This window comes from Podarcis muralis, chromosome 6 (assembly GCF_964188315.1).
Source record: "Podarcis muralis chromosome 6, rPodMur119.hap1.1, whole genome shotgun sequence".
Lineage (NCBI taxonomy): Eukaryota > Metazoa > Chordata > Lepidosauria > Squamata > Lacertidae > Podarcis > Podarcis muralis.
Window position 1 is genome coordinate 96,493,138 of NC_135660.1, and position 27,504 is coordinate 96,520,641.

Below are 27,504 nucleotides of genomic sequence, written 5' to 3' on the forward strand. Positions count from 1 at the left end.
GCTTTAGCCTTATGTCTGAACCATCTAGTCTGATAGTAGCTATCTCTGATTACTGTTCCATGTTAAACTGCCTAGAGTGGTTAATGTTTCTATTTCTCGTAATATATACACCCATCATTTCTTGTTTGCATAAAATGCTCTAAATATCTTCTCTCCCCTGGTTCTCTCTTCTTCTACTTCCTGTTTGTTCCCATCATTCTTCAACACATTATTGCCCTGGGGCCTTGCAGCCAAGTCATGGTAGTCCAGAATGCAAGGTAAAGTACATTATTATTCACTGATTCTCTGATTATTCTAAGCATGAAATACGTAATATCCTGGGCACACAACTATAGTTTTCTAGAATTTCAGGGGCCTGTGAAGTAGCTGACATTTGCTGCTCATGTCTAGTGCAGGTTAAATTTCTATAACTCACTGTAATGGGTATGAGTTACTCGTGCGTAAACTGCCTCCTCTCTAGGCTAAATTGCCTTGTTAAACCGTTCTGACTGCACAGCCCATCTCAAGGTGGCTGCCTCAGTTGCTAGCAGAATCCGTCAGTGGGCGTTTCTTAGACCTCTTCCAACATAAAAGCTGTTTGACTCCCAGTCTCCTCCTCCTCTCACTGCGCGGGAGTCTTCTGCGCAGGGAGGGTGTGGGTAGCGGGGGACCTGTGCTCTCCTCACTGATGTCCAGTGAAGAGTCCTGGAGCCCTCTCTCCGCTTCCCCCATCTGCTCCCTTTTATCCCTGGTGTTGCGCTGATTTCCTTCCCCCTCTCCTGAGCTGCTTCTCCCCCTTCTGCTGGGTCCTTCGCCAGCATCATCTGGGAGCCTCCCCTTCGCCTCTCGCTCCGATGTCAGTTCCCTGACACTCACAATTGCTATAGAAACAATCAACCAGCAATTGTTCCAGTAGCTTTATGGTTCAGTGGGTGGGGAGAGGAACCAGTAGTTTAACTGCTATTTTAAGGACTGGAGATAGTGACCCTTCTTTTGATACGTGAGGAAGTAGTGATCTGAGGACTTGTCTTATATGTATTTTATTGAAATTTCTATAGGAGAGAATGCTGAAAAAATAGTTAATTATGAATTCACCTGGTGTGGTTTTTTTCCTGCAAAAAAAAAAGAGTTATCAAAACTTTTGGGGCTTCTTTTGACACGCTCCAGATGTTTCACCTGAGAATAAAACTCAGAATTTGCTCAAAATGTTACTGTAGGGAAAATCCAACGACAGTCTAGAGGTGGGCAAAACTACCTGTAAAAAATGTTACTAGTCTTGTGGGAGGTTTTCTGTTAGCTTTCATGGACATTTGCTTTTGGTGAAATGAGAGCAGCACGTCTTAAACCCACTTTTTCCGATATGAATATTGTTCAATGCATACAGTTCTCTTTAATTATCAGTCACTGAAATCCATTATATACTTGTTACCCGATGTAAAAAGTCTGCCTAGCGGGGAGTTCTCACTTTAAAATTGTACAGTGCCTTAAACATAGCTTTTAATTCTCTCTGGGATTTGCTTGATATTTCCTTGTTCCTGCTTTCAATATATTCATCTCACTGCTAATTAAATTATGCTTCTTTAAGGCTGATAGTGGTTGTAATGTCATATGCTACATTTGAACAGACACTGGTTGCATTGGGGACACCATTTGGCTGCAATTGCCAACCGTATAAATCTGATGTGGTGCCAGCAGCATACCACTGCAAATGCTTCTTTTTTCTGCTCTCTGTGCAATAATGACATGCTCTTAAAGGGAATGCTATTTCTGGGGCAGAGCTGTTTTATCAGAATTCACTGTTTTTGGCAAATGAAGGAAGACAAGTCAGCTTTAGAACTATGAAATATTTCCAATGCTAATCTTAAAGTGAGAGCTGGACCATAAAGAAGGCTGATTGCCAAAGAATTGATGCTTTTGAATTCTGGTGCTGGAGGAGACTCTTGGGAGTCCCATGGACTCCAAGAAGATCAAACCTATCCATTCTGAAGGAAATCAGCCCTGAGTGCTCACTGGAAGGACAGATCCTGAAGCTGAGGCTCCAATACTTTGGCCACCTCATGAGAAGAGAAGGTCCCTGGAAAAGACCCTGAAGTTGGGAAAGACAGAGGGCATAAGGAGAAGGGGACGACAGAGGACGAGATGGTTGGACAGTGTTCGTGAAGCTACCAGCATGAGTTTGACCAAACTGCAGGAGGCAGTGGAAGACAGGAGTGCCTGACATGCTCTGGTCCATGGGGTCACGAAGATTCAGACACGACTAAACAACTAAACAACAACAAATCTTAAAGGGCAGTCGTGTGAAAACAATGAAGTTCTGCAAAAGATATGTAGCATCTCTCTTAAAATCTGACTATGGTGATTCTGAGGCAGTGAGGTGGTGGATCTGTAACCATTCAGCTTTCCTCAAAATGCTATCTGATTAGATTATGTGATAGTGAAATGCAGCATGTGGTCTGGAACCATCATATTGTGATGGAAAAGGATGCCGTTGGTTTTGTAGTCTCAGCCTTCAGAAAACACAACACAATAAAATACATTGTAAATCAAATAACTCAGCAAAACCTCTGAAATGCCCTATAGAAAAAGGAGCTTTGAAGCCTGCTTTAAAGGATCAATATTAAATTAGTGTTTCTATCATTAACAGGATGGAGCTTGCATCAGAGCTTCCCTTTCATGTTTTTTAGGGATGACGCTCCTATGATTAAAGATGAGAAAATAATACAGAGAATTAAACCCATCTCAGCTTGATAGCCGCAAGGAAGTTGTTCAAGAAAACCAATACATCACTATTTTCTCTTACAATGAGAAAGGCTGTTGTAAACAAACAGGAGCAATTTGTAAATGCAACCAAGATATTTGTGTTGTTGTCAGTCACAGGCAACAGAGGTTGGGAGGTTTCTTAGTAGAGAGGCTGTAAATTCAAAAGTTTTATTTTAAAGACTGAATTGGGAGATTGTTCAGCAGAAGATTATCATTTACAGCAGATCAACTGGCATTATTCTGTGCCAGCCTGAATGATTGGTTTATTTATTTTTATCAGTTGCACTGAAATTGTTTCTGCCTTGGAGCAGGTGGAGACAAGTATAAGTAATGACATGTTTTGTTCCTTTGTTCCACTTCAGTGTCGAGAACAAGAGGAGGACTAAATATGTGCAGAAAAGCTTGAATCCTGAATGGAACCAGACAGTCATTTATAAAAATATATCCATGGAGCAGGTATGTGACCGTAAGAGATATCTCACTGCAGGTGGGGTCTAATTCTGCTCCTGACTGTTCTCTAATGATGCCCTGCACTTCCAAGAGTCTGTCTGTACTAAACTATTTCAACTTTGCCTGCCAGACTCCCCTGACCATATAAACTTTCCTGATTTCCGTTGCTTAAAAGAAGCATCCCAGCCTTTTCTGCTATCCCCACCCTCATCTCAGATCTATTTGCATAGCTAGCCACTAACATGCCTCTCTATAAAGGGAAAAGCTCTATAAAGGGAAAACTGCCAACCACTGGCAGTTCAGACCCTATGAGTGTGTAAATGAAATTTAGATTCTTTCCCCCAAGGTGCATCACTTTACACTTACTTACATTGAATTGCATTTCTCATTTTACTGCCCATTCACTCCCTTTGAAGAGGTTTATTTGGAGCTCTTCAAAATCTCATTTTGTTTTAAGCTCTCTGAACAATTAGATGCTCTCAACAAACTTTGTTACCTCACTGCTCACCCATAATGCTAAATCATTTATGATCAAGTTAAAAAACACAGGTACCTTGGGAAATTCTGCTTTCTGCATCTCTCCATTGGCAGAAGGCTCCTCTCTGCTTCCTATTTCTGAGCTAGTTACTGATCCCCAATAGGATGTCTCCTCCTATTCCGTGACTGCTAGGCTTACCCAGGAGTCTTTGGTGAGATACTCTGTCAAAAGCTTTTTGAAAGTCTAAGTGCATAATGTCAACTGAATCATCTCCTATCTGTACACTTGCTGACACTCGCAAAAAACTGCTATAGGTTATGTAATAGACAGGACTTAGCCTTCCAGAAGCCATGCTGGTGCTTCTTCAGCAAGACTTGTTCTTACGTGCTTGGTAATTTTATCTCTAACATTTTCCCCCACCAGTTTTCCTGTAATAGACGTTAAGCCAATTGGCCCGCAATTTCTGATTTTAAAATGCACTTTGTTTCCATGCCGGTGTTTTAGCTCCTTCCCTAGACCATGTAAAAGTGGTTCGCACCCGACAGTGGTTATGGTTCAATGACAGAAGTGAAAGGTTGATTTCTTGGATTTCTGTCCTACCCAGTACAATGTGAATGTGCCTAATAAGTGGTTCAGTAATAGCTTATTGTGTGGAGGAAAATGTCAATGTATTATGGCTCCAAGTTTTTAATTAATTTAATGGTTAGATTAGTCAACAAAGGTTCTACTGATTAATCAGTGGGGGCAAATTCTAATTAGTGAAACAAAGCAAGCATACTTTTTATTTTGGAGCCATCTGCTCTAGTTCTGGTGTGTTACCTGCAAGAGGTAATGAAAAAGAAAATACTGAGATGGCCTTCTAATGAGTGGTCATGTTCCAATTTGTAAATGATCTCATGATACTTTCCATATTTCATGAAGCCATCTGTGCTGAAAGTTTGGTAATATACAAATTTATTTAACTATGGAGGCTTAATGAGTAGAAAGAGAAACAATTTAAACTTTCTAAATTGCTTCAGAGCCCTGAAATTTACCCACAGTTCTTGATTAAAGGGTGTATGGTGTGGTTTTAGTTGGAGGAAGATGTCAAAAGTTGGGATTTGAAGCCAATCTAATTTCTGTTGAGGTGATAAACTTACAGCTGGACTGTACCTGCCACTTCAGACTGCAGGTGTCAGCTCACAGGACTGGATGCTTCTCCATACCCATACCCACAACAGCAAAAGCAAACAAACAAACCTTCTACGTAGGAAACTAAAGGAGAAGGGTTCAAATGTAGCCTTCTCTATATTTTGATGTGGCGGATTATCAAGTCATGTGAGCTGCTATCTGTGGTCTGAATAAGGGATGTAAGGAAGCAGCGATTTCTGCCCCATCCTGTGTTCTTTGCAACCAGCGTTGTTTCTCTTCCACAGTACGCTTTCTACATCTCCATCCAGACCAAGGTGAGGTCTTATCAGAGCTGAAGGACACATCTGAGCAGGCAGAAACACTTGGAGTACAGAGCCAGGCCAATGATGAGGGTGGCCTGGAGAGACTTCCAAGGGCCAGATAGAGAAGTCTGAGGAGTCACATTTGGCTCCCAGACTTGAGGGTCACCACCCCTGAACTCCTGGTTTCTTTCCCCACCCTCTGTGCCCACCTACTGTTGGATAAAACTAGGACCTGGCTTGCTCCAGCAGGCAGAACGAGGGGCAATCTGGAGTTTGGGCAGCTACAGACCCTTCTTGTGCCTTGGACTGTTCAAAGAGACTTTTGGTATAGGTCAGAAGTGGGAGACCTGTGGCCCTCCAGAGATTGCTGGACTCTGACTTCTATTAGCTCCAGCCAGAATAGCCCATGTTACAAGACTTCCCCGTTTGTGCAGATTTCTAGGCAGGTGGCAAAAGTGTAGTACGGTTTCCCTCACCATTTCACATTAGTGATGGCTGGTTCACTAAATATCATGTGCAACATGTTAAGTTACCTCTTGGCAAACAGCTGGCTACATGGACCCATTATTTTGGTTGAACTGGTATAGCTTGAGGTACTAGGTGCGTCCAAGATGTCTCATCTTTAGTCTATTGAATAGTTGTGTATGTGGATGGGAACATCTGAGACATTTGTTGAAGCCGTGTTTGTGCAAAGACTGAATCCCAATTGCTACCTTTTTGGCGTATACTGTATTATGCAGGTTCGCTTTGAATGTGCTCAGCCTTCTGAGGAAACTCTGAGGCTTAATAGCTGTTGATATGCTTGTCCTCAAACCTAAGATAAAAGAGGAGGGAGAAGATCTGAAAAGCACTCTTTGAAATTATTCAGCCATGTCTCACTGTGAATACCAATGCATTTTGACTTTGCCCAGAACACAGTAAAATCTACTCACTGGTGCTGAGCACTGAGGGAAGACGTATAGATGCTATCAACTTTTTAAAAGTCACACTGTGGGCTTTGTATTGGGAGCACAGCCAAGCTGGGCAAAATAACTCCTCCAAGCTTGCATAGAACCTCGGCCGAGCTCATCTGTCTTGATATCAACTTTCAGCTTTACCCGAAATGAATTTTCTGAGTTCAAGGTTGATGGGAGGACAATAATTGCCTGGCTGTCATATTGAAAAAGAACGGGGGGTGCCGGCAGATGGAAACAAGCAAAGCATGCTTTATGGATTCGGTGCCAGATTCATGAAGAGGATTGAAATTAATTATCTTTTGATATTAACTGCAGCTAAAGAAGAAGACCCTGGAAGTTACTGTCTGGGACTATGATAGATTGTCCTCCAACGACTTCCTGGGCGAGGTGAGTATCCCTTATTTCTTGCTTCACTGCCTTCCCTCGCCTGACATAGTAGTCAACTAAGAGTAGACTCATATGGTGCATTTTTCATCCAGATGAGTAATTCTGATGTTCCTTGGATGCATGTTTCTGTGGAGAAAGGTGGGAAATCACAGATATAACCAACAAGCAATGGCTATGGCATTTCTCCAGATGCTGCCATTGTGAGAACTGATGCTGACTTGACTCAGTTCAGGCATCATGATAAACCATAGTTAAGGAAGCTTACCTATGGCATGGTGGTGTGGTGTCTGAATTAGCAAACTATGGTCTGTGACTGGCTGGTAAACAAACCATGGTTTCATGTGGTTTTGCAAATCATGGTTTGCACTAACCCTGGTTTAATTGACAAACTATGGTTGCAACTACCATTCCTCTTCCAGAGGCTGCTGCGCCAAGAGAAAAGCTCTTCGGGTGCTGTGATGGTTGTGAGGGGTTACTTGTGTGTAAATGGTCTGAGATGTAGTTAGCTTGCTTGCCCAACCATGCTTAGGGTCAGAGCTCGCCCTCCGTGACCTGTTAGTCACTTGCAGAATCCGTCAGTGGGCATTTCTTGAACCTCTTCCAGCATAAAAGCTGTTTGACCCCGAGTCTCCTCCTATGTTCCCTGCGCGGAACGCGTCTGCGCAAGTAAGGGGAAGGCTGGGGCGTGCCAGCGCTCTCTCCACTAGTTTCGGGTGAAGGGTCTTGGAGCCCTGTCTCCAATTCCTCCATCTCCCTCTCTTCTCTATTGGTGTTACCCTGAATTCCTTCCCCCCAGCTGGTCCCCTCTCCGGCATCGCTCGGGAGCCCTACCTCCGCTTCTCGCTCTGATGTCAGTTCCCTGACAGGTGCATCCACCCCACAAATATAAATCACTCATTAAAGCACTTTTGCTGTTTTAGCATTCACAGGAGAACCTTGGGCATCGGGGGTTTATTGAGGACTAGAGGACTTACAATCTCCAAGGTTGAACTTGGTGGTGTGGATACATGTTTTGTAGTTGCCTCAAAATAGGAACATGTCTTTTTACTTACGGTATTCTGTAAAACACCATGTACAATAATAATGATGATGACGACAACAGATACGGAAACATTAGGAAGAAAGGAACGACTGGAATTATTTTAGCCCTCAGCCTTTTTTGCTTTTGCTTTTAAATGTCTCTGTTATTATATAGCATGCCGTATATAATTCTGGGAGTCCGTTTAGCATTCTCCACTGTTTCGACTGGAGAAGCTCTTGAGCTAAAGCGCACGTTAGCCAGATCAGAATCAGACATTGTAAGGTGTTCAGTAACAAAATAATTTGCTCTCTGTATCCTCACATAGGTATTAATTGAGCTTTCTAGTGCCTCTCAGTTGGACAATACTCCTCGGTGGTACACTCTGAAGGAGCAGAGTGAGAGCATTGACCATGGAAAATCCCACTCTGGACAGAACAGCCAGCAGTCCCCCAAACCGTCTGTCATCAAAAGCAGAAGTCACGGGATTTTCCCTGACCCATCAAAGGGTAGGAAATATTTTATCTGTGTGTGCTATAACTGTGTGGGTTATAACTTTTTTACAACTTCATGTTCCCAAGTAGCTTAGTTAGATGAACTTTTGCCTAAAAACAAAGAAATGATCTGTCATTTCCGAATCTTTTTTTGGGGGGGAGTCACCCCAAAATCTATAAATCAGTTTTTGCATATGTAACTGTATAATGCATTATGTGATATGCACAACATGTATTATAATACAGGAAAAACAGAACTTGCAATTCTTCTAGTACTTGTATAATGTTTTGTACATTGTACATTCCTTCTTATTGCTTAGAATAAATAGAGGTTGAAGTTGGTCTTGGTCTCCCACATCTCTTTGATAACCATTATATTTCCCCTGCAGATATGCAGGTGCCCACCATCGAGAAGTCCCACAGCAGTCCAGGAAGCTCCAAATCTTCCTCTGAAGGACACCTGCGCTCTCATGGGCCTTCGCGGAGCCAAAGCAAAACCAGCGTCACTCAAACGCACCTTGAAGATGCTGGGGCAGCCATCGCCGCTGCTGAAGCAGCTGTCCAACAGCTCCGCCTTCAACCAAGTAAAAGACGCAAATAAAATTCCTCAGCATGGCAGCTTAATGTTCAACTGTTGCCTCTTCCTACCCTCCCCCCTCCTTCGCTTCCCACCCCCCAAACCCTTTCCCTGCTGGGCTTTTCTTTCTGCTCTTAGCACAATGTGTGTTCCACCTGTTCAGTGTTCTCTCCGTGTGTGTCTGTGTGTAGATCCATATAAATATAATATATTCCTCCTATTTAGAAGTCCTCTTTTATTTGCATAGAATGCAGTAGAACTGGCTGTTTCTCTACTGGGGTCTCCGTTTGTCCACTGTCTGTCCACATCTTGTGGTAAAATTCTGCTGTGTGCTGTTGCTTTGGTGCCACTAAATGCCTCAACCATAATTCAAACTTCATAGACTTGGTTTCCAGCCTCCTAAGTAAGATCCTGCTGTTTAGCAAGGAACACAGATTGCTAACATTAGGAAGCAAATGAGAAAGAGACGTATTGGGCAATGTCACCCTTTGCAGCTCAAAGAATGTCATAAGACTTTCCTGGAAAAAGGTTGCTCAGTGCTGATAAATGTTGACAGTTTTAATCTTTGGACAGGATTATTTGAAGCAACAGATGTTTTCTTAGGTCAATAGCATTTTTGTGGAGCACAAAAATTAACATATAGATAATTACTGAGGAAATATTGGTAACGTTAACAGCCATATCATTAGCTCTGCTAGAGTGACATTATTTAGGGGTGGGTTTGATTTTTTTGTTGTTCTTAGTCTGCAGTGAGGTTGTACAATTACAACTTTTACATACCCCCCTCCCGTCACAGAATTACAGGTTGAGGCTTTAGTCACCTGCAAATTAATATAATCCAACTGTAGCGTCATTGTGTTTGTCCCCATGATTATTTGGTGTGCCATATAATCAGCATTGCATATTGCAGAAAGCAGAAAATAAATTTCCCTCCATCTTCTTCTTCATTGTTGTTAATGAAAAAGAAACAGCCAGTTTAATTACCCTTTAATGCTGTGCATGTGGTGTCTCTTTGGTCTCTGAAGACACTTTGCCTATTTAAATCCAGAAGAGAAAACCCCCCACTTGTGTTTGCATGACTAACATTTAAGCTGGTTCCATCTGAGGATACATACTCTGGGTTTCCATTCCACCTACACTGCCACAGCAGCACATAAAAGCGGTCAGTCTAATCATGCAAGGAAGCAGCACAGACACAGCATAGCAGGAGTCCTCCCCATTCAAAGAACTCAGTCTGACAATCTGCCTTCACCAGCCAGTGACAACAAAGACCAAAGCCAACTAGCCCTCAGGAAAGTGATGTCCGATGGACCGGCCAAGCCTGAAGGAGGTGAGCCCAAAGACATGGCCAAGAAGTCAGCCTTAACCAAATGCCTTCTTGCCATGCCTGCTAATTCATCCTTACAGATTGAACTTATCTCTCCAGCCCTCAGGTTCATTCAGGTTGGGTTGAAAAACCCTAGGCCCATCTTACAGCTCACGCGCAAACCCCATTTTGAAAGATTGTGTTGAGTCCAAATTATAGAACGTTCTGAGACAGGGAAGCTCCAGCAGCACACACAAAAATGGGGCTAACTGGGCTCACACTGCCTAATAAATGGCATGTGTTTAACATAAATTGCTTAAGCATGATTAAACCATTCTTTTTATTTGAGTAAAGACTAGCATGGCACACTGGGATTTCAACTTGGACACAGCATTGGTTGTTGCTATCATTTGTGCATCTAGTGTGTTTTCACCTGTGAAAGTTCACAGCAAGGAAGAAGAAGAAGAAGAAGAAGAAGAAGAAGAAGAAGAAGAAGAAGAAGAAGAAGAAGAAGAAGAAGAGATGATGTTCCTATTGACATGACACATAAAGTTATATCTACATTCAAAAGTTTTCTAGTTTGTCTCAGAAGGAGTCATGGTCCTTTCCACAGATTTTGGAGTATATTTAGGACAAAACTGCTCCTTGGGTGCCGAGGATAGAGACTGCTGCTCAATGGATGTAAACTCTGAAAACGATAGTGTTCATTCCCTGGAAGTTCCTGGATGGCAGTCCTGGCATGAAGAGAGATCTGCAAGTTGTAGGAACCATCCCTTACCAGGACTGCCCTCTGGGAACCCCGGGAATAGAAATTCACAGTAAGAATTTCCATATCTCTCACGTTCATTTCTCTGAGAACCATTTCAGACATAGGAAGGAGAAGAAGCACTGTTACCTGCTCCCTTAGCTCTTCTCAATCATGTCTGAAGGGGAGGTTTTACATCTCCTTACCCCAGGAATGGAATGATCTCTCTGAAATAGGAGATACACAATTCCCCATTGGACATGACAAAGAAATTTGGGTGACGAAAACATGACCAGAGTTTAAACTAGGGAGTGGGCATAGGCAAGCATAGCTGCTCCCGCCTCAGCCTTCTTGTGCTGATCAGGAGGGGCTGAAGGAGTTTTGTCAGTGCAGTCAAGTGATCATGCTTGCAAGCACCCCTGGGACCGAAACCCTGCGTTATCAGGGTTCCTGGTGGTCAGGAAGCTTGTGTGCCCAGCCCAATGTGTTTACAAGGCCTCTTCAGACCTTTCTATTCAACATGAGAAGTTCAGGGGTGCAGTGTGTGTGCCCAACTTGTCTGGGGACATTTTGGGTGGAGACATTGTGTATGTGCCTACTCCCCCCTCCCCAGTTTAAGCCCTCGTGTATTCTTCTGAACACCTGAAAAAGGCTGTGGTGATCCACTGATCCACATTCAATCTTTCTCCCACTGGTAGGTCCTATGGTGTGGCTGCAGTCACCTTGCGGGGCTGGAATGGTTACGGGAGTCTAGTCTTTGTTTCAAGCTGAAGCAGTGCATTCAAAGATAGCATCTCCTTGGTGATCATTAAGAAAAGAAGGCCAGGGCTTCCCAACCAGCTATTTTAGCAACCAAAGTTACTTCTGCTTGGAAGATGGAGAGAGGCTGACTCTGCAAAGGATTCTGAATTGCAGAGAATGAGCACCTGTCGCATCAACTGGCTAGCTCTCTCTAGGCAAACACTCTTTGGACTACCAAACTCAACAAACACAAGCTCTGGATACAAAAGCAGTGTCAAAGTTACAGAAAATCATTTATTTTGAATAGATCTTTCGGTGTTGTCCTTATCCAACCGTGGAAGGGCATCATTAGCCTCTAATGCACTGATTTATTGATTGTCTTTTTACTTAGGTCAGGACCCTTTTGGGGGAGGGGGTGTCATGGTCAACTAAAGTCCGGTCCCCAAGCTACTTCTCACAAGGCGAATTTACCACATCAGTTTCATGTGGTGAACATTCTGTTTGACTGACCCTACATATGATGAGAGAGTGCATTTTCCATGGCAGGAACCCACCCAAAACCATCATGCGACTTGATATCATAAATACTAGCTCTCACCATATGAGGTTCTTTTAAACTAAAAATTCATGACGTGAAACTGGTGCATTAAGATTACAGCGGAAGAGTCCAAAGGTGATATGAGAATCAGGCATAAGAAAGTGATTTTGTAGGCAACATGACTGCAGATAAGCGGGTTCTTGAGCTCATGCTTAAAGTTGGAAATAGGACTTTTCTAAATTGCATGAGAAACTGACACAGCTAGGGAAGTTGTTCCACTGCAGAATTTGCATCTGAACACATAAGAAACCAGCACATGCCATGTGAAGACCAAGGGGTGATACAGAGGCTGAAGGGGTCGCCTGGCAGTCTATTTGTCCCTTAACATTGTCCCTCCATGCAAGTAAAGCCTGAATAGGCCCCGAAAGTGATCTCTCAAAGACTTTCCAGTCAGCTTCATGGCAGCGTGGGGATTTGAACACAGGTCTTCTCTATCCGCTAAATCAACTGTCTCAAGGTTACCTCACTGGCAATGGAGCACGGAAAGAGTCCCTTTTTGCATTTTTGGAGTTGCATTTTCCTACTTCTGTGCTTTAGCCCTGCATATAGATTGTTTTTTGTTTATTTTTTTGTTTATTTGTTTTGTTTTGGTACTGAATTGCTTTTAGGGCAACCATTATGACTGTGCAGAGAGAGGGGAGCTCATATCAATCTGATCCTTTCCTGTTCAGAGCTGTTTCAAAAACCAGGGCCTCTCTGGCATATTCAGTCATTGCTTTACAAGAATCCTTCATATTGTAAATAAATTTGCTGCTCAATAAACCTTCTTTGTAATAGGCTTCTCAGTACCTAATTCACAGAAAAATTAAATGGGCTTTGTCACCGCCAAAAACGAAACAGTTTTCAGAGAGCCAACCCATTATTCAGTCTATAGACATCAATAATCTGTAGCTGTCGCTGGGCTCTGCTTTTTCCTGTTTGAGTGCTGTCACATTTCAGTGCTCTTGCTGTCGCTAGGTACTCTCCCACCTTTCTAAGGTGACATGCAATTTCATGAAATTGCTCAGATGCTTTATCTGAAAACTCCCATTTGGCAAATGTATTCGGCTGTGACCTGAATCTTTGGAACATATGGAAACGAGTTGTTTGCAAAGCTTTGGAGCATCATGGCCCTAACCTGTGATACACTATCATAAACTTATAAGCCATAGCTGGAGCACATTTTTAAAGAAACAACAACAGCAACCCACAACATATATACATATATTAATCAATGTGCATTTTCTAGAAAGCGCAATATCTGTTTTAGTTTTTAGTGGCGTTGTATTGTCCTGGGCAATAGTGTTGCTCAAATGTACACTGCTGCAGTTAATCATTGACAAGAATTATTTTGTATGACATTGTAGCTTCGCATATTTCTCAATTTGCCCCAAATGAGAAAGGTAACAAGCACAGAGACATTAAAATAAGGAATGAATATAAATTTGTGGGTGAGGGAAATTCTCCAATATTTTTGTTGGAGATTTGTGAACTCAGCATGGCTGGACTGGTATTGTTTCCTTTGGTCAATATTTGGAATAAAACAGAGACTGTAACATGTTCTAAGCTTTTAACTTGCAGTTGAGAAATATATTCAAGTAGTTATGTGGTGTCTAGAGAAGATGTTGCCTGTCTAGTATCTGTGTTCCTAATTCATCATTTAGGGTCCCCCCCCTTTTTACTGTGTACACTTTCTCAAAAGGCCTTCAGTAGTGTGACATTTGAGCTGTTGACTAGAAATAGTAAGGATTAATTGTACAATGTCATTGCTGTTGCTAGATGAATATTGTTTCAATTTTCAAACCATCGTGAGGAAATTAAAATTGTATTTTCCAGTTATAAATTAGCCTTGATTGTATTGTTGAATAGGTTTCTCAGAACCTATTTAGAGCAACATTTTGTGAGAATTTTCTGTTCTTACTCCACACGATCGCTAGGTGCTACTTGTATTGCTGACACTGATGTCTCTCTAGGCTGTTTGGTAATCCTTCATTCCTACCCTGTACAGCAAGACCTACGAACCACCGACCGGGAGAAAGTTCAGTCTCCTCCACTGGTTCTTCAGCCAGTACCTTTGGCAGCGGATACAGCATGGACAGTGAAGGAAGCAGCAGCAGTACCACCACTGCGGACACCAATCTCTTTCCCATTCCAAGAATGTAAGAATTTCTTAAAAATGTAATGAGTTGTTGCTTTTACTAGCCATGGAAAGACGAATGAGAGGTTCCTACTTTAACCCTCAAGGAACTGCCATATGTCCTCCCCAGCTTCCCAGCACATACTTACGTGCTACGTATGTGTGTGCTAAACAGTACACTGGTGGGATTAAAGCTGCAGTTCCACTGAACACAGTATTTTAAACTTTTGTATATTTTCCCAGAATATAGTCATCAAACCAATGAAAATTAGAGCAGTGATAATATTATCTTTTTAAAAGAAAAAATTAGCCAACATAGCAGATGTCATAGCACATATTATCTAGACACATACCAATCTAGAATTCTGACAAAAGTTTGGTGAAACAGAAGCATGCAACAACCACAAAATTCAGTTCAGACTCCTAAAGCACTTGGGAGGCTGCTCAGTTTGGCCTGGGATCTAAATGCCAAGTCCACCTAGGGGGGGAATGAAGCTTCGTTCCCTTCCCAAATTCACTACTGGGAATTTTTGAAATGGCTATAACTTTTTCCCCATTTCATAGAAATGGTTGAATTTTTCAGCCATAATAGTCCACCCCGAGTGGACTAAGCCTGCAAAATTACATGCAAATACAAACAGGTCGAGATGGCCTCGGTCCAGTATACCTGAAGGAGCATCTCCACCCCCATCATTCTACCTGGACACTGAGGTGCAGCACTGAGGGCCTTCTGGCGGTTTCCTTACTGCGAGAAACCAAGGCACAGGGCCTTCTCGGTGGTGGCACCCGCCCTGTGGAACACCCTCCCACCAGATGTCTTTTTTTATATAAAATATTTATTAAAGTTTAGACATTACAAAAAAGAGAAGTAAAACAAAAGAAAAATATAAGCAATAAACAATTACAAAGCCTCAAAAACAAAAATAAATACAGTAGTACAAAGCATCAACAATACAAAAAAGAGGAAGGGGAAAAAAGGCAAAAAAGTCTTTAAAAAAAAACCCAAAAGAGAACAAACCAACATACAAAAGAACCCCATATTTTCATATCCTTATCTTTCATTTGCTTATTTCTTCGACTTCCTCACACCTCCTTTTTTGTATTCTAGTTCAATTAATTATTCCAGCAAGTCCTTTCCCTCTTTCACGAAATTAGTTCCATAATTTAACGCAATTTTAGACTTAAATTTACATCTTTACTCAATGTCAATCTATTCATACTTAATTCTTTATAATATTTCTACTAAAGTCATATAACTTCTTTCCAGCATCCTTCTAACATTCATTAATTTTAGAATATTTCTGTAAATAAACTTTTAATTTTTTCCAATCTTCTTCCACCGACTCTTCTCCCTGATCTCGGATTCTGCCAGTCATTTCCGCCAATTCCATGTAGTCCATCAGCTTCATCTGCCATTCTTCCCTGGTAGGTAGGTCGACCCTCCCACCAGATGTCAAAGAGAAAAACAACTACCAGATTTTTAGAAGACATCTGAAGGCAGCCCTGTTTAGGGAAGCTTTTAATGTTTAACCGACCATTGTATTTTAATATTTTGTTGGAAGCCGCCCAGAGTGGCTGGGGAAACCCAGCCAGATAGACGGGGTATAAATAATACATTATTATTATTATTATTATTATTATTATTATTATTATTATTATTATTTGTTTCATTCAAACAAACCTTGGTTTATTGGGGGCACAACAAACTATAATCCCTGGTTTAGATATTGTAGTCTGTTTCCTCCATGTGCTAATAAGGATGAGTAGAACAGACTAGAAAGGTGTGATCGTGACAGACCATTAACTACTGCTCAATTTGACAAATGAACAAGGTCTATGCGTCTGTTTTAGGTACTAGTGAAGAACAGCAAACTTCCTGCTCTAGTGATTCCATTTGGTTATAAAGAACTGGCTCGTAACCTTATGTTCTAAAGTCCGTAAAAGGAATAAAGTCAAAACTTGGCCCCAGGAGATTGTATTTCAGAAGCACTTATATGCATTAAGTCTTCCTTGATTTGCTATAGGACAGCAGTGCTTTTGTACGCTAAGTCAGTAGAAGATAAAAAGAAATCATCCATCTTATTCTTTTAAGTTTCCTCTTCAGTAGTTCTAGTAGAAAAGTCAATTCATGCTGCAAATTTCCATATGATTAAGAATTTATATTTAATCTTTCTGCCTGTAGATAAAAACAAATTATTCCCTGAAGTCAAATAAAAAAGTTTTAATCATATTTTTCAACTTCAGGCCTGTAATTATTTTATACTAATCCCTACTAATATAATACAGCTTCGGGAAGTGCTTGAGGATGAATGTTTTAAAATATTATAAGTAAGTTCCTCTAGGAAAGATGTCTATAGAAATATGCCTGAGCTCACACACTGATTGGAGCTGAAAATTGATCAGTAATCCCTCAACAGAGGAATGATGAAATATGGTTGACCAAAACATCCTGATTATTAGTAAAATCCAAGACAGCAAATGTTTATACAGAATTTGTGAGACCGTCTCTTCCCATATGAATGGAGCCAGACTGTGCGATCATGATCTGAAGCCCTTCTTTGTGTGCGTCCACCACGAGAGGTCCAGAGGCTGGCCACACAAGAATGGGCCTTTTCTGTGGTGGGTCTCCATTTATGGAATGCTCTTCACAGAGTGGTTCACCTGGCACCACCATTATATATCTTCAGGCACCAGGCAAATACTTCCCTCTATAACTAGGCATTTGGCCTTTTAGAAGTAGGTGAGATGTTTTTAATATATTTCTTTTTCCTCTTGGTTTTTATGAATCTCTGTGGAGTGGAGTCACCTGTCTGTTTGTTGGGTTGTAAGTCACTTTGGGTTGCCCTGGGCAAGATAAAGCGACTAACAAATTTAATAAATAAAATAAAAATAATAATTAATAAATAGGGTGACACGGCTCTACCCAGAACTACTCCAATGGCATCAGCTTCAGACGTTTGCCCCATATCAATTATACTTCAATTTACAGATAAGTGAGACGGTACAGTGAATATCTGGCCAATTGTTCGTGTGTGAGCACAGACAAAGGCACAGTTCGCACATGAAGACATTCACATAGTGCCCTGTGATCAGGGGGGAGGAAGCAGCTTCCTCTGCTGCTGCTGGAGAAGTGGTGCCAGGATCAGTGCTGATTTCCGGTGAGATCTTGCTGAAATCTCACCAGAAACCAGAGGAGGCATGGCGGGGAGGGGCAGCACTTCCTGTTTCAACTCACATGGAAAAACAAGATGTGGCATCACTGCATGTGAAGGCCTTGCCCCGCTCTGCCCCACGTAAACAACATTCTTGCACATCTTAAACAGTGCATAAGCTACTGGTGGCCAGCACTTGAGCAGACACCAAGCCAGGCCCACACCTCCCAACAGAATGCAGGTTGTGAGATATCCCTGTGCGACAATCCCTTCAGCTGCCATCTGTTTTCCTAGTGTTAAAAGAATCCAGCTACAACCAGAGGATCTCTTCTGAGTGTGAAAGCGTGCTTCATGTGGCAAATTGTGCAACAGCTTGCACATCTGCATTTGGAAATGAACAAACAGGTGGGGATTAGGGGTTGCTTCTGCTGATAGCCTCTGCCTTTTTGCAAATTTAAAAACAATTATGGGTCATGAATTCCAATAAATGAACATTTCATACTGAGTCAACCTGTAAACATTTTTAATCAAAAAAATATTATTTATTAAATTTGTATACCCTGTCCCTATAGATCTCAGGGTGGTATATTGCATCATTTGACGGTGGAGGCTTTTTTTTAATAGCTGCTCAACTGTATTTTTCAACAGAGGAAAGATGAGCCAGAACGGGCCAGAACCAGTGAAGCAAACAGGAATGGGATTAATGGAGGCTGAAGGTAAACTGAATATTCTCAACGTTAGAACGATGCATTTTAAAAGTTCATAGAAAACTATCTGTTGGTTTTTATTTTCTATACTGAAGCACCTGAAAAAAACACGCTACACATTAAGATAGTTGCTGTGAAGAGTGACATTGGGGAGAATTACAAATCTCCGAAAAAGACTGTAGTTCATAAAAAAGGTGCTTTCTGTTGTGAGAATTTTACACCAGCATCACCAAAAACCGAATCAACCTCTTTTTGCACAGGACAAGTTGAGGGCAATATTAGAAAGTGCAATGAAATGTTGACAACTGGCTTCTTTGCAAAAATAATTATGCAGAGCTTATAATGCAGAGACAATTATTTAAGGTCTATACTTCCACTTGCAATCTCCTCACATATGTATAAAATATATATGCAGCCGCTTGTAAAATAATGGCTACAAAGATGAAGCCAAAGTTCTGTGGTGAGATGTGGGTAGTAAATAACACGGTGTCAGCTTTTGAATTATTATTCCTGTAGGCATATTTGATTTATTTTAACCCTGAAGAGCTAATGATGCTTAAGATCATTGGTTCAGTGAACCAGGGAGACATAGAGGAAAGCAATCAGTGTACGTGGGGAAATAATGTGCATCAAGCTTGTTCGTTCTCACCTTCCTAAGCAAGATCTTAGTTGCTCCAAGGGCTAAAATAGGGTTTGGAATGAATGTCAGCAGTTAGTGCAGCAGTCTCTCCCGGATTTGTTTATTCTCTCTTAAAGAAAACCTAACACCTTATCAGTCCATATTACCATAAGGAGCAGAAATGAATGCATGCAACTCATGAGGGATGGGCACACTACAGTTTGCCTCATGCTGGTGGCAAGGTGTCTAGAAAGCTTTGGGCAGCCTAAGATGGAATGAAGATTCTCACAGACTCTACCCAAACCTTCACTGATTTCCACAAGACTGGCATCAATGGTGATAATGGAGGCTCTCAGTCTTCCTCTTTGCTGGAGGACAACATGGAAACGACAACAAGGAGGGTAGACTGGTACCCTGAAGTGCCTGGCTTCTGATTCACAGGTAGACCGGTACCCCCCAGGTGCTTTGCTGTGGGTCAGATTCACGTGGCACTGATGGTGGTAATTTTTGCAATTTTCCTATTCTTGGGGCCATTTTTGGCCTTTTTGCACCTTTTCACAGTTTAGATCAACTTATTTATTTTCTGGCGCCACACAGATATTATTTGAAATATGACATGCCACCTGAGTTATGTTTTCCTTCCACCCTCTTTGGCTTTGCATGCAACAATCACTGAGATCATTGAATACTCTGAATGTGCAATCACTTCCTACACACACTGGGATGACCCCAAAACAGAGCTCTATAGGTTTACTACATGGTTGTTATTGTTACCTGAGTTGTCCCTATAGCATCCACCTGCTAAGTCCCAACTATGTTGTAATGTAAATGTTAACACAACATCCCTTAAACTAAGCTTTAGAGCAGGGGTCAGTAAACTAAGTCCCGGGGCCCAGATTAGGCCCAATTTCTTCCATGGTTTTCATGCTGGAAATGTTCCATTTTGTTCTTCATCTCTATGCTGATTACTGTCGCTTGACCTTATCCCTGGACATGCAAATAATCCTGCATGCTACTCAGACTCTGACTATAACCCCCATTAGACCGCTGGTTGGCAAGCCACATCAGCATCTATGGTATCTACTGTCTCTACAATTAACCAGATATATAACAAAAGATCCAATTTCTCTTTAAATGATAGTTTGCTCTGTGAGTATCATTTTAATCAATATAGCATAGTTACTGACCATATGAGCGCTGATCTGAGGGAAATGGATATTGAGCCAAGATTTTGCAGAGAAAACTGGCCACCTTGAATTCCCTAATAGCAGACACTGTAATGGTAATTGAATATCTATTTTTAGTTTTAGTCTTCAAAGTCATGTCCAAAAGCGCAGGAGGCTGGAGATTGCAAAAAACATTGAAAGTCCTTCTAAATCAATAAATCATGTTCTTTGTGCAACAGCAGGAAACAACTCTTGTGGAGCCCCATTGTATCTCCAGCAAGGGGCCTGAGTAAAAATAAACCAATACTGTATACCCTGAAGTGCCTAAAGTAGGATTTCTTCTGGATAAACACAGATAGGATCAGGCGGCATGACAAACGGCTTCCTCTTGCCCCATTGCTTTCCCCTGAGGGAAACCGCCCTTCACCACTCAGTCGGAGTAAAACGCCATTCGGGTTTCCCCTGGAAGGCCATTTGTTCTTCTCTATCGCTAAGGAGTGGGACTTCCCTTGCAAAGGAGTGGGGCAAGTAGAAATCGGCTGCGCCCCATGCTTTATAGACAAGGCACAGGCAGAAGTGTGAACAAGCCCAAAGCCCTTTGGGACTAAAATGGGTGTGCAGAGGAGCCAAAGAAGCCCATAGAGCCGATGCAGGCACCCATCCTCTGTGCTGATGCTTCCACACCTGCAATGTGCTACAGTACAGCCCATTGCTGTTCCATCATATTTATGCTTCTACTGGAGAGGTTACTAGTTTTTAGATTTGCTCATAGTTTGGGAGAAATGAAGGGACACAGGTGGCGCTGTGGGTTCAACCACAGAGCCTAGGGCTTGCCGATCAGAAGGTCGCAGTTTGAATCCTTGCAACGGAGTGAGCTCCCGTTGCTCGGTCCCTGCTCCTGCCAACCTAGCAGTTCAAAATCACATCAAAGTGCAAGTAGATAAATAGGTACCACTCTGGTGGGAAGGTAAACGGTGTTTCCGTGCGCTGCTCTGGTTCACCAGAAGCAGCTTAGTCATGCTGGCCACATGACCCAGAAGCTGTATGCTGGCTCCCTCGGCCAATAAAGCGAGATGAGCGCCCAGAGTAATCTGTGACTGGACCTAACGATCAGGGGTCAATTTACCTTTACCTGGGAGAAATGACATCACAGCTTCTAGATCAGTAACACGGGGGGAGGGTTAAGATACCTGGCACAGGGAATGGGGATTGTACACAAATATATCCACAAATTTTGTACTTTGCCTAATATCTGGCCCCGATATTAACTTTTTACAAAAAGTTGTGTAGTGCATTTTCAGGCATACATATTTTGGGGGGAGTGGGTGTTCTGTATCTCACTGCTTCATAGCTGCATAAAAAATACTTCTCATTTATCACAAAGGTATGTTTGGTGCTGCCTTGAGCAGGGTCACATCTTCTGTCTAGGACTCTTGATAGTCTGAGATTAATCAATGCCAAAATATTTAAAGGAGAAAAATATCAGTGAGCTTGATCTCTGTTGCTGAATAATTGCTTTCATGCTGAGAGAGTGGTACTGAGCAATCGAAAGGTGCTTCTCTGCAATTGGTCCTCTGTGTGCATCAGTCTGTACAAGACGTTTCTTTATTTTCTGGCACGCTGCTGTTTACTGCAAAGACATACTCTAGGAAGCGGAGAAGGAGTCATCCCCAGGATAATGGAGTCTTAATAGCACTAAAGACCCATGATGTAAGAGTACTTTAAATCTTTCTTTCTTTCTTTCTTTCTTTCTTTCTTTCTTTCTTTCTTTCTTTCTTTCTTTCTTTCTTTCACTTCCCCTGCCTTTAACCCATTGTTCATAGCAATCTCCCTAGTCTATGCATTCTCCAGAAACTTCCTACTCTGGGAAATTTGGCAACTATTTAGCCAGATACGGTGCATCCTTCACAATTAGGGATCATTTCGCTTCAAAACCTTCACCAGCTGAGCACTGGTAACATCATGCTGTTTTTAGGACCAACTGAAGATGTTTGCAAGACAGCTTCTAATTTGCACAGAACTCTTAGAGCCGGTTCATATTTTAAAATCCTCTTTGCAGAGCCGTTCCATGGAACCTAGGCCAGTAGAGGAAGTGTATATGTGTCCAGCATCATATTTCTTCTTGTGGGCCCTGTATTTTAGAAACATCAGCTGGCAAGGTAAAACTGATGGTGTGTGGTTGCTGGGGGCAGGGGCTAACCAGGTTTCAAGACCAGATGTCCCATATCTTGGTACCTGCCTGCTGCTTTCTGTCTGTAAGAACATAAAAACATCTGGCTTAGGTCAAAGGCCCATCTGTTCTCACATAAACCTGTATGAAGTCTGCAAGTGGGACCCAGTTGCAACAATGCTCTCCCCATTTGCAATTCCCAGTAACGGGCCTTTGGAAGCAATAATACCTCCAACAACGGAGGTAGGTGGAACATCACTCTCAGGGCTAGTAGTAGCCATGGATGTCCTTATTCTTCATGAATTGGTCTGATGCTCTTCTAAAGCCATCTAAGGTGGTGGCACCACTAGCTCCTATGGCAGGGAATTCCATAATTTAACTCTGCACTGTGTGAAGAAGGACCCTCATTGCTGCTGCCCTGAGTGCTGGAAGGAAGACCTTCTCTCTGCTGCAAGGCCCATTTTGACCTGGTCTAGGGGCAGAGCCCAGACTCACCCTGAACAGCTAAACGAGGCTCCTGGGAGGCCACTGGGACATTGCTGGAACACCTGTTGGGTTGGGGCAACTGACTAAAATGTTTTTGAATGGTTCTAATTTTGGTTCCTCTTTTGTTTTTGGCAGGTTGGTGTTGGTTTAATGTTTAGTTGGGGTTGGCAGTTATTTTAATTTGGGTATAACTGTAAACTGGTTGTTGTTGTTGTTATGTGTTTCTGTTGATTTATTGGTTTCTTCGTTGCTTGTATAGGATAGGTTGTTTCTTGATGTTTTATATTTGATTTTTTGTTGTGTTTTTATGTATGTTTTAAGCCTTCCAGAGTGGCTGGGGAAACCCAGCCAGATTGATGGGATATAAATTTTAAAAATATTATTATTTCTTATTATTTCTGTTCCTCTCACATCCTTTTATAGAGATTTATTTATTCATACATGCATACATACATACCCCTCCCATCTGGTTGGGCTTCCCCAGCCACTCTGGGCCGCTTCCAACAAAAGATTAAAAGTACATTTAAACATCAGTTATTAAAAGCTTCCCTAAACAGGGATAAAATGTAGCAAGAATCTAATACACCCCCATACCTCTGCCCCACCCCCCTGGGCGAGGAAAGTGACCCTGTAAACAGTAGCTCTGAAACTTTCTACCTGTCAAGAAACAGAGTAATAGGAAACAATATTTTGCATGTGAGTAGCCTGTTACTTGGGGACGCGGGTGGCGCTGTGGGTAAAAGCCTCAGCGCCTAGGACTTGCTGATCGCATGGTCGGCGGTTCGAATCCCCGCAGCGGGGTGCGCTCCCGTCGCTCGGTCCCAGCGCCTGCCAACCTAGCAGTTCGAAAGCACCCCTGGGTGCAAGTAGATAAATAGGGACCGCTTACTAGCGGGAAGGTAAACGGCGTTTCCGTGTGCTGCTCTGGCTCGCCAGATGCAGCTTGTCACGCTGGCCCCGTGACCCGGAAGTGTCTCCGGACAGCGCTGGCCCCCGGCCTCTTGAGTGAGATGAGCGCACAACCCTAGAGTCTGTCAAGACTGGCCCGTACGGGCAGGGGTACCTTTACCTTTACCTTTTTAGCCTGTTACTTGTGTTTTTTCTCCTGCATCTCAATGTTCTGATTTCCCCTTTGTGACCCTCCTCTCAGGACTGTCAGTGGAACATGGTTTTAAGATCAGGGCTTTCCATAAGATGAACAGCATCCCTTGGTTCCTGACAACTGTTTCTACAAATAAAAGGAAGCTTTTGCGTTGCTCTGTCATTGCTTTTCTGATGGTCCATCTTGCCTCTGAGATTTCTCTAGGCCATTCTGTGCATGCTGTTAAGTCCCTTCCGGCTTCTCCTTTTGCACACTTAGCTTCATTCATATCCACTTTACCTTCTCTTAGCATTTCAGTGAAAGAGGAGGCAGACAACGGATTTTATTAACAATTTGATCTTGCCATTTGTGAGTGTGCGGTGTGTGGCATGAGCTGCTGATATGAAACCTTTCTTTCTTTTGCCAAACCTTTATTAGGCATTAGAGATGTAGACCATCTTAAAACATCCATGCACAAAAATTTTAAAATATATACAAAGAAACAGCCATATAAGATATATAGTAACAGAAATTTTCATTGGAGTGTTATCCCGCTAAACCGTGCCATTCACCACGATATGAAACCAACCACTGAAAATGTCTTTTTTGTCTTTTTCACCTCCTACATCTAGATCTGAGCTCTTGAGTACGAGCCCTTGATTCACTTACTTGTCAAGCTGAATCACACAATCTTTCAACTGTTTAAGGTCTTCAGATTCGAGTCACACCATGCGGGGAGAAAAGATTTATTTAAATGACGATAAAAGCAGGGCTACGGCTGCAATCCTGAGCTCTAAAGTGACTCAGGATAGACCCTGTCAGTGAGTCACTGTACTCTGTTGAGAACTGCATGAGCAAAGGCTTTCCCCACAGGACTCAGCAGGGAGATCCCATGGTAGTTGTTGCAGTCTTGACGGTCACCTTTGCTCTTGTAGAGAGTCACAACGCTGGAGTCACACATGTCTTGTGGCACAGATCCTTGTTCCCAACTCTGCGAGAGGAGGCTGTGGAGGTGTGTCATGGGAGAAGAACTGAAGTTTCCAGCACTTCTGTTGGGATTCCGCCCTGTCTTGGGCCTTTACCACATGGCTGAGAGTTGATGACGTTCTTCAGCTCATCAAGGAAGGGAGTGACATCCAGTTCTTCCAAGACAGGATACTCTTACCTGGGAGTAACCTCCATTGTATTCAGTGGGACATGCTTCTGAGTAAACATGGTTAGGATTGCCCTGTAAGAGACCAAGTAACAAATCAAGAACTTCCTGGTTTTGGTCTTATCTCACCTCAGCCATGAACTCACTTACGTGGCCCACCATGACACCCTGGTGGTACGAAGGAAACACTTCTTAAATTTCCTCAGGCTTCTCAGTCCTCTGTACCTTTTATGGTTCTTTATGCTCCCTGTTAAGGGACGTGGGTGGCGCTGTGGGTAAAAGCCTCAGCGCCTAGGGCTTGCCGATCGAAAGGTTGGCGGTTCGAATCCCCACGGCAGGGTGTGCTCCCGTTGCTCGGTCCCAGCGCCTGCCAACCTAGCAGTTCGAAAGCACGTCAAAGTGCAAGTAGATAAATAGGGACCGCTTACTAGCGGGAAGGTAAACGGCGTTTCCGTGTGCGGCTCTGGCTCGCCAGATGCAGCTTGTCACGCTGGCCACGCGACCCGGAAGTGTCTCCGGACAGCGCTGGCCCCCGGCCTCTAGAGTGAGATGGGCGCACAACCCTAGAGTCTGTCAAGACTGGCCCATACGGGCAGGGGTACCTTTACCTTTACCTTTATGCTCCCTGTTATCTCAGCTCACTGCCCTTATACTGGCCCTTTTATATTGTCGGTGTTTAATGTTTCTGTTTTAAGGGTGCACATTGTAATGAACCTCCTAAGCCGACTCACTGAGCTACATTCTTCTTAATTATTCCAAGAAACCACCAATGGAGATTTAGAAATTATAGTTCTAGGACCACAGTTCTAAAACAATCACTGCTGTCTACACTAATGTCAAGTTCAGGATGTAAAGAGCCCATGTAGATGTTAGGTAATGCATGTTGAGCAGCTAATGCGGATAACAATTGTATATAGCAGAGGCAAGGGACCTTTGTCCCAGCAAATGGTACTGGAATACAACTGGTTTTCACCAGCACCTCTGTCGTTGAAGGAAATATTCCTGATTTGCAGGGGGTTAGACTAGATGTCCCTCCTGGTCCCTTCCAGCTCTACAGTTCTATGATTCTACATCCAAAATAGCCAGAAAACCTTTATCTAGTTATCTCCCCCACCCCCTTTGTAGAAGTTGATCAATATGAACAGTGTGTCCCATTCCCTTGCCTCCGGTGTACATAAGCCGTGTTAGGAATTGGCGTCCACCCTGACACTTTACTGAAAGGTAAAGAAACATGGCTAACCAGCCACACATCTACACCCCACCCTTCCTTGCTCCCAGTGGAAACAGCTTCCGACAAGATCCTGCTTTCATGCCATGCTAAGTTGTTGATGCAGCTCCTGTTATATTTAAAGCTTTTCCCCTCAAGCATCCTTTCTTTCTAGTTGACAATAAAATGGATGGTCTCTGAAAGGAGCTTTTTGTTGCCACTGTTTTCATTTCCGAACAGTAGCAGGGACTGCAGAACAGTTTTAATCCCCTCTTGGGCTCTCCGGGATATAGGAGCTGAAAATGTACAACCACCAGGAAGCCTAAAGCGGCAGAAAGAGTAAAGGGAGAAGACTGCAAAAGCATTGTCTCCATGAGCCATAAGCAAAGAACACGGACCATCAAGCTGTCGCATGAAAAAGAAAAGCAAATCAGGAATGTTTGGTGGCCTGTATGAATGGCATTAGATGTCTTAGGATAAGAAGTCAAGTGGAAATCCATGCAGTGAGTGACCTGCATGCAAAAATGGATGTACAGAGTCTTTCTGCAAGTGCAGCTCTTGTACGGTTTTTTCTCGTTGTTCAGTTTATTTGGGCTTGATAACCATTGGGGGTAACTTCCTCTCTGCAGACCATAATAATTAGTGCAGAAGGTGTAAGAATGAACTGTTTCTCACTATGCAGAATTGTTGTGCTCTCCAATGTACCAGCTCCTACTTTTTGCATTTCCTTGGCCCTTTTGCTCCACAGATGGTGCAAAATGCCCTCCCTCCCAAAAGTATCTCTTTCTCTTTCTCTCTTTCTCTTTCTCTTTCTCTTTCTCTCTCTCTCTCTCTCTATATATATATATATCTTATTCAGTTTGATTTTAAATTTCTTTGTAAGCTGCCTCGAGCCATGGAAAATGCAGGATGAGCATGTTTCAAGTAAACAAACCTCTTTCTAGTCCATTTCATGTATCTGGTGTGAGGAGAGCCGTAGCTCATGAAAGCTTATGCCGCCATCAATTTGCTCGTCTTTGAAATGTCGCACGATTCTTTGCTGGTTTGGCTGCAACAGACCGAAATAGCTGCCCTTCTGGAATTTGGTCTGCCATTCTACAATATACTATGACAATATTCTCACTTTCCTCAGTAATACTGTTGCCTGTTCCCGCTCTCAAGCAATGACACGTCATCCCTGCGAGGTGCAGAGTCGCTCAGGCTGGTATTGAATGGCTGTGGCATTTCTCCAGAGTAGTGAGCCACAACACGGCTTCTTTCCCACTGCAAACTAGGGTGGGAAGTTGATTTGCATCCAGGAGGAGAAGTGAGCCAGTGTGGTGTAGTGGTTAAGAGCGGTAGTCTCGTAATCTGGGGAACCGGGTTCGCGTCTCCGCTCCTCCACATGCAGCTGCTGGGTGACCTTGGGCCAGTCACACTTCTCTGAAGTCTCTCAGCTCCACTCACCTCACAGAGTGTTTGTTGTGGGGCAGGAAGGGAAAGGAGAATGTTAGCTACTTTGAGACTCCTTAAAGGAAGTGAAAGGTGGGATATCAAATCCAAACTCTTCTTCAAACTCTTCTAATATTAACCACACATTCATGGAACAGTTCTCAGGGTCAGTCTCAGTTGTTGTCAGTCTTGAGAATGGTCAGGTAACAGGAGTTCTCTCTCTGACAGGAGACTGTAGATCAGACATGGGGAACTTGTGGCCATCCATATGTTGTTGGATTCCAGCTCCATCAC

At 42.8% G+C, this 27,504-nt stretch overlaps 1 protein-coding gene across 3 annotated transcripts in view; it reads left to right on the forward strand.

Annotated features, from left to right (window-relative positions):
* PCLO (piccolo presynaptic cytomatrix protein) overlaps positions 1-27,504 on the forward strand; it is a 217,583-nt gene that overhangs the window by 174,176 nt on the left and 15,903 nt on the right. The window contains exons 16-23 of one of the 3 annotated variants that reach the window (XM_028728763.2): positions 231-257; positions 3,102-3,195; positions 6,372-6,443; positions 7,790-7,970; positions 8,345-8,539; positions 9,680-9,862; positions 13,910-14,060; positions 17,839-17,906. In XM_028728763.2, the coding sequence (XP_028584596.2) occupies positions 231-257; positions 3,102-3,195; positions 6,372-6,443; positions 7,790-7,970; positions 8,345-8,539; positions 9,680-9,862; positions 13,910-14,060; positions 17,839-17,906 (971 nt within the window). The remainder of the gene's footprint in view (positions 1-230; positions 258-3,101; positions 3,196-6,371; positions 6,444-7,789; positions 7,971-8,344; positions 8,540-9,679; positions 9,863-13,909; positions 14,061-17,838; positions 17,907-27,504) is intronic. The other 2 variants (XM_028728764.2, XM_028728765.2) reach the window with 2 other exon arrangements.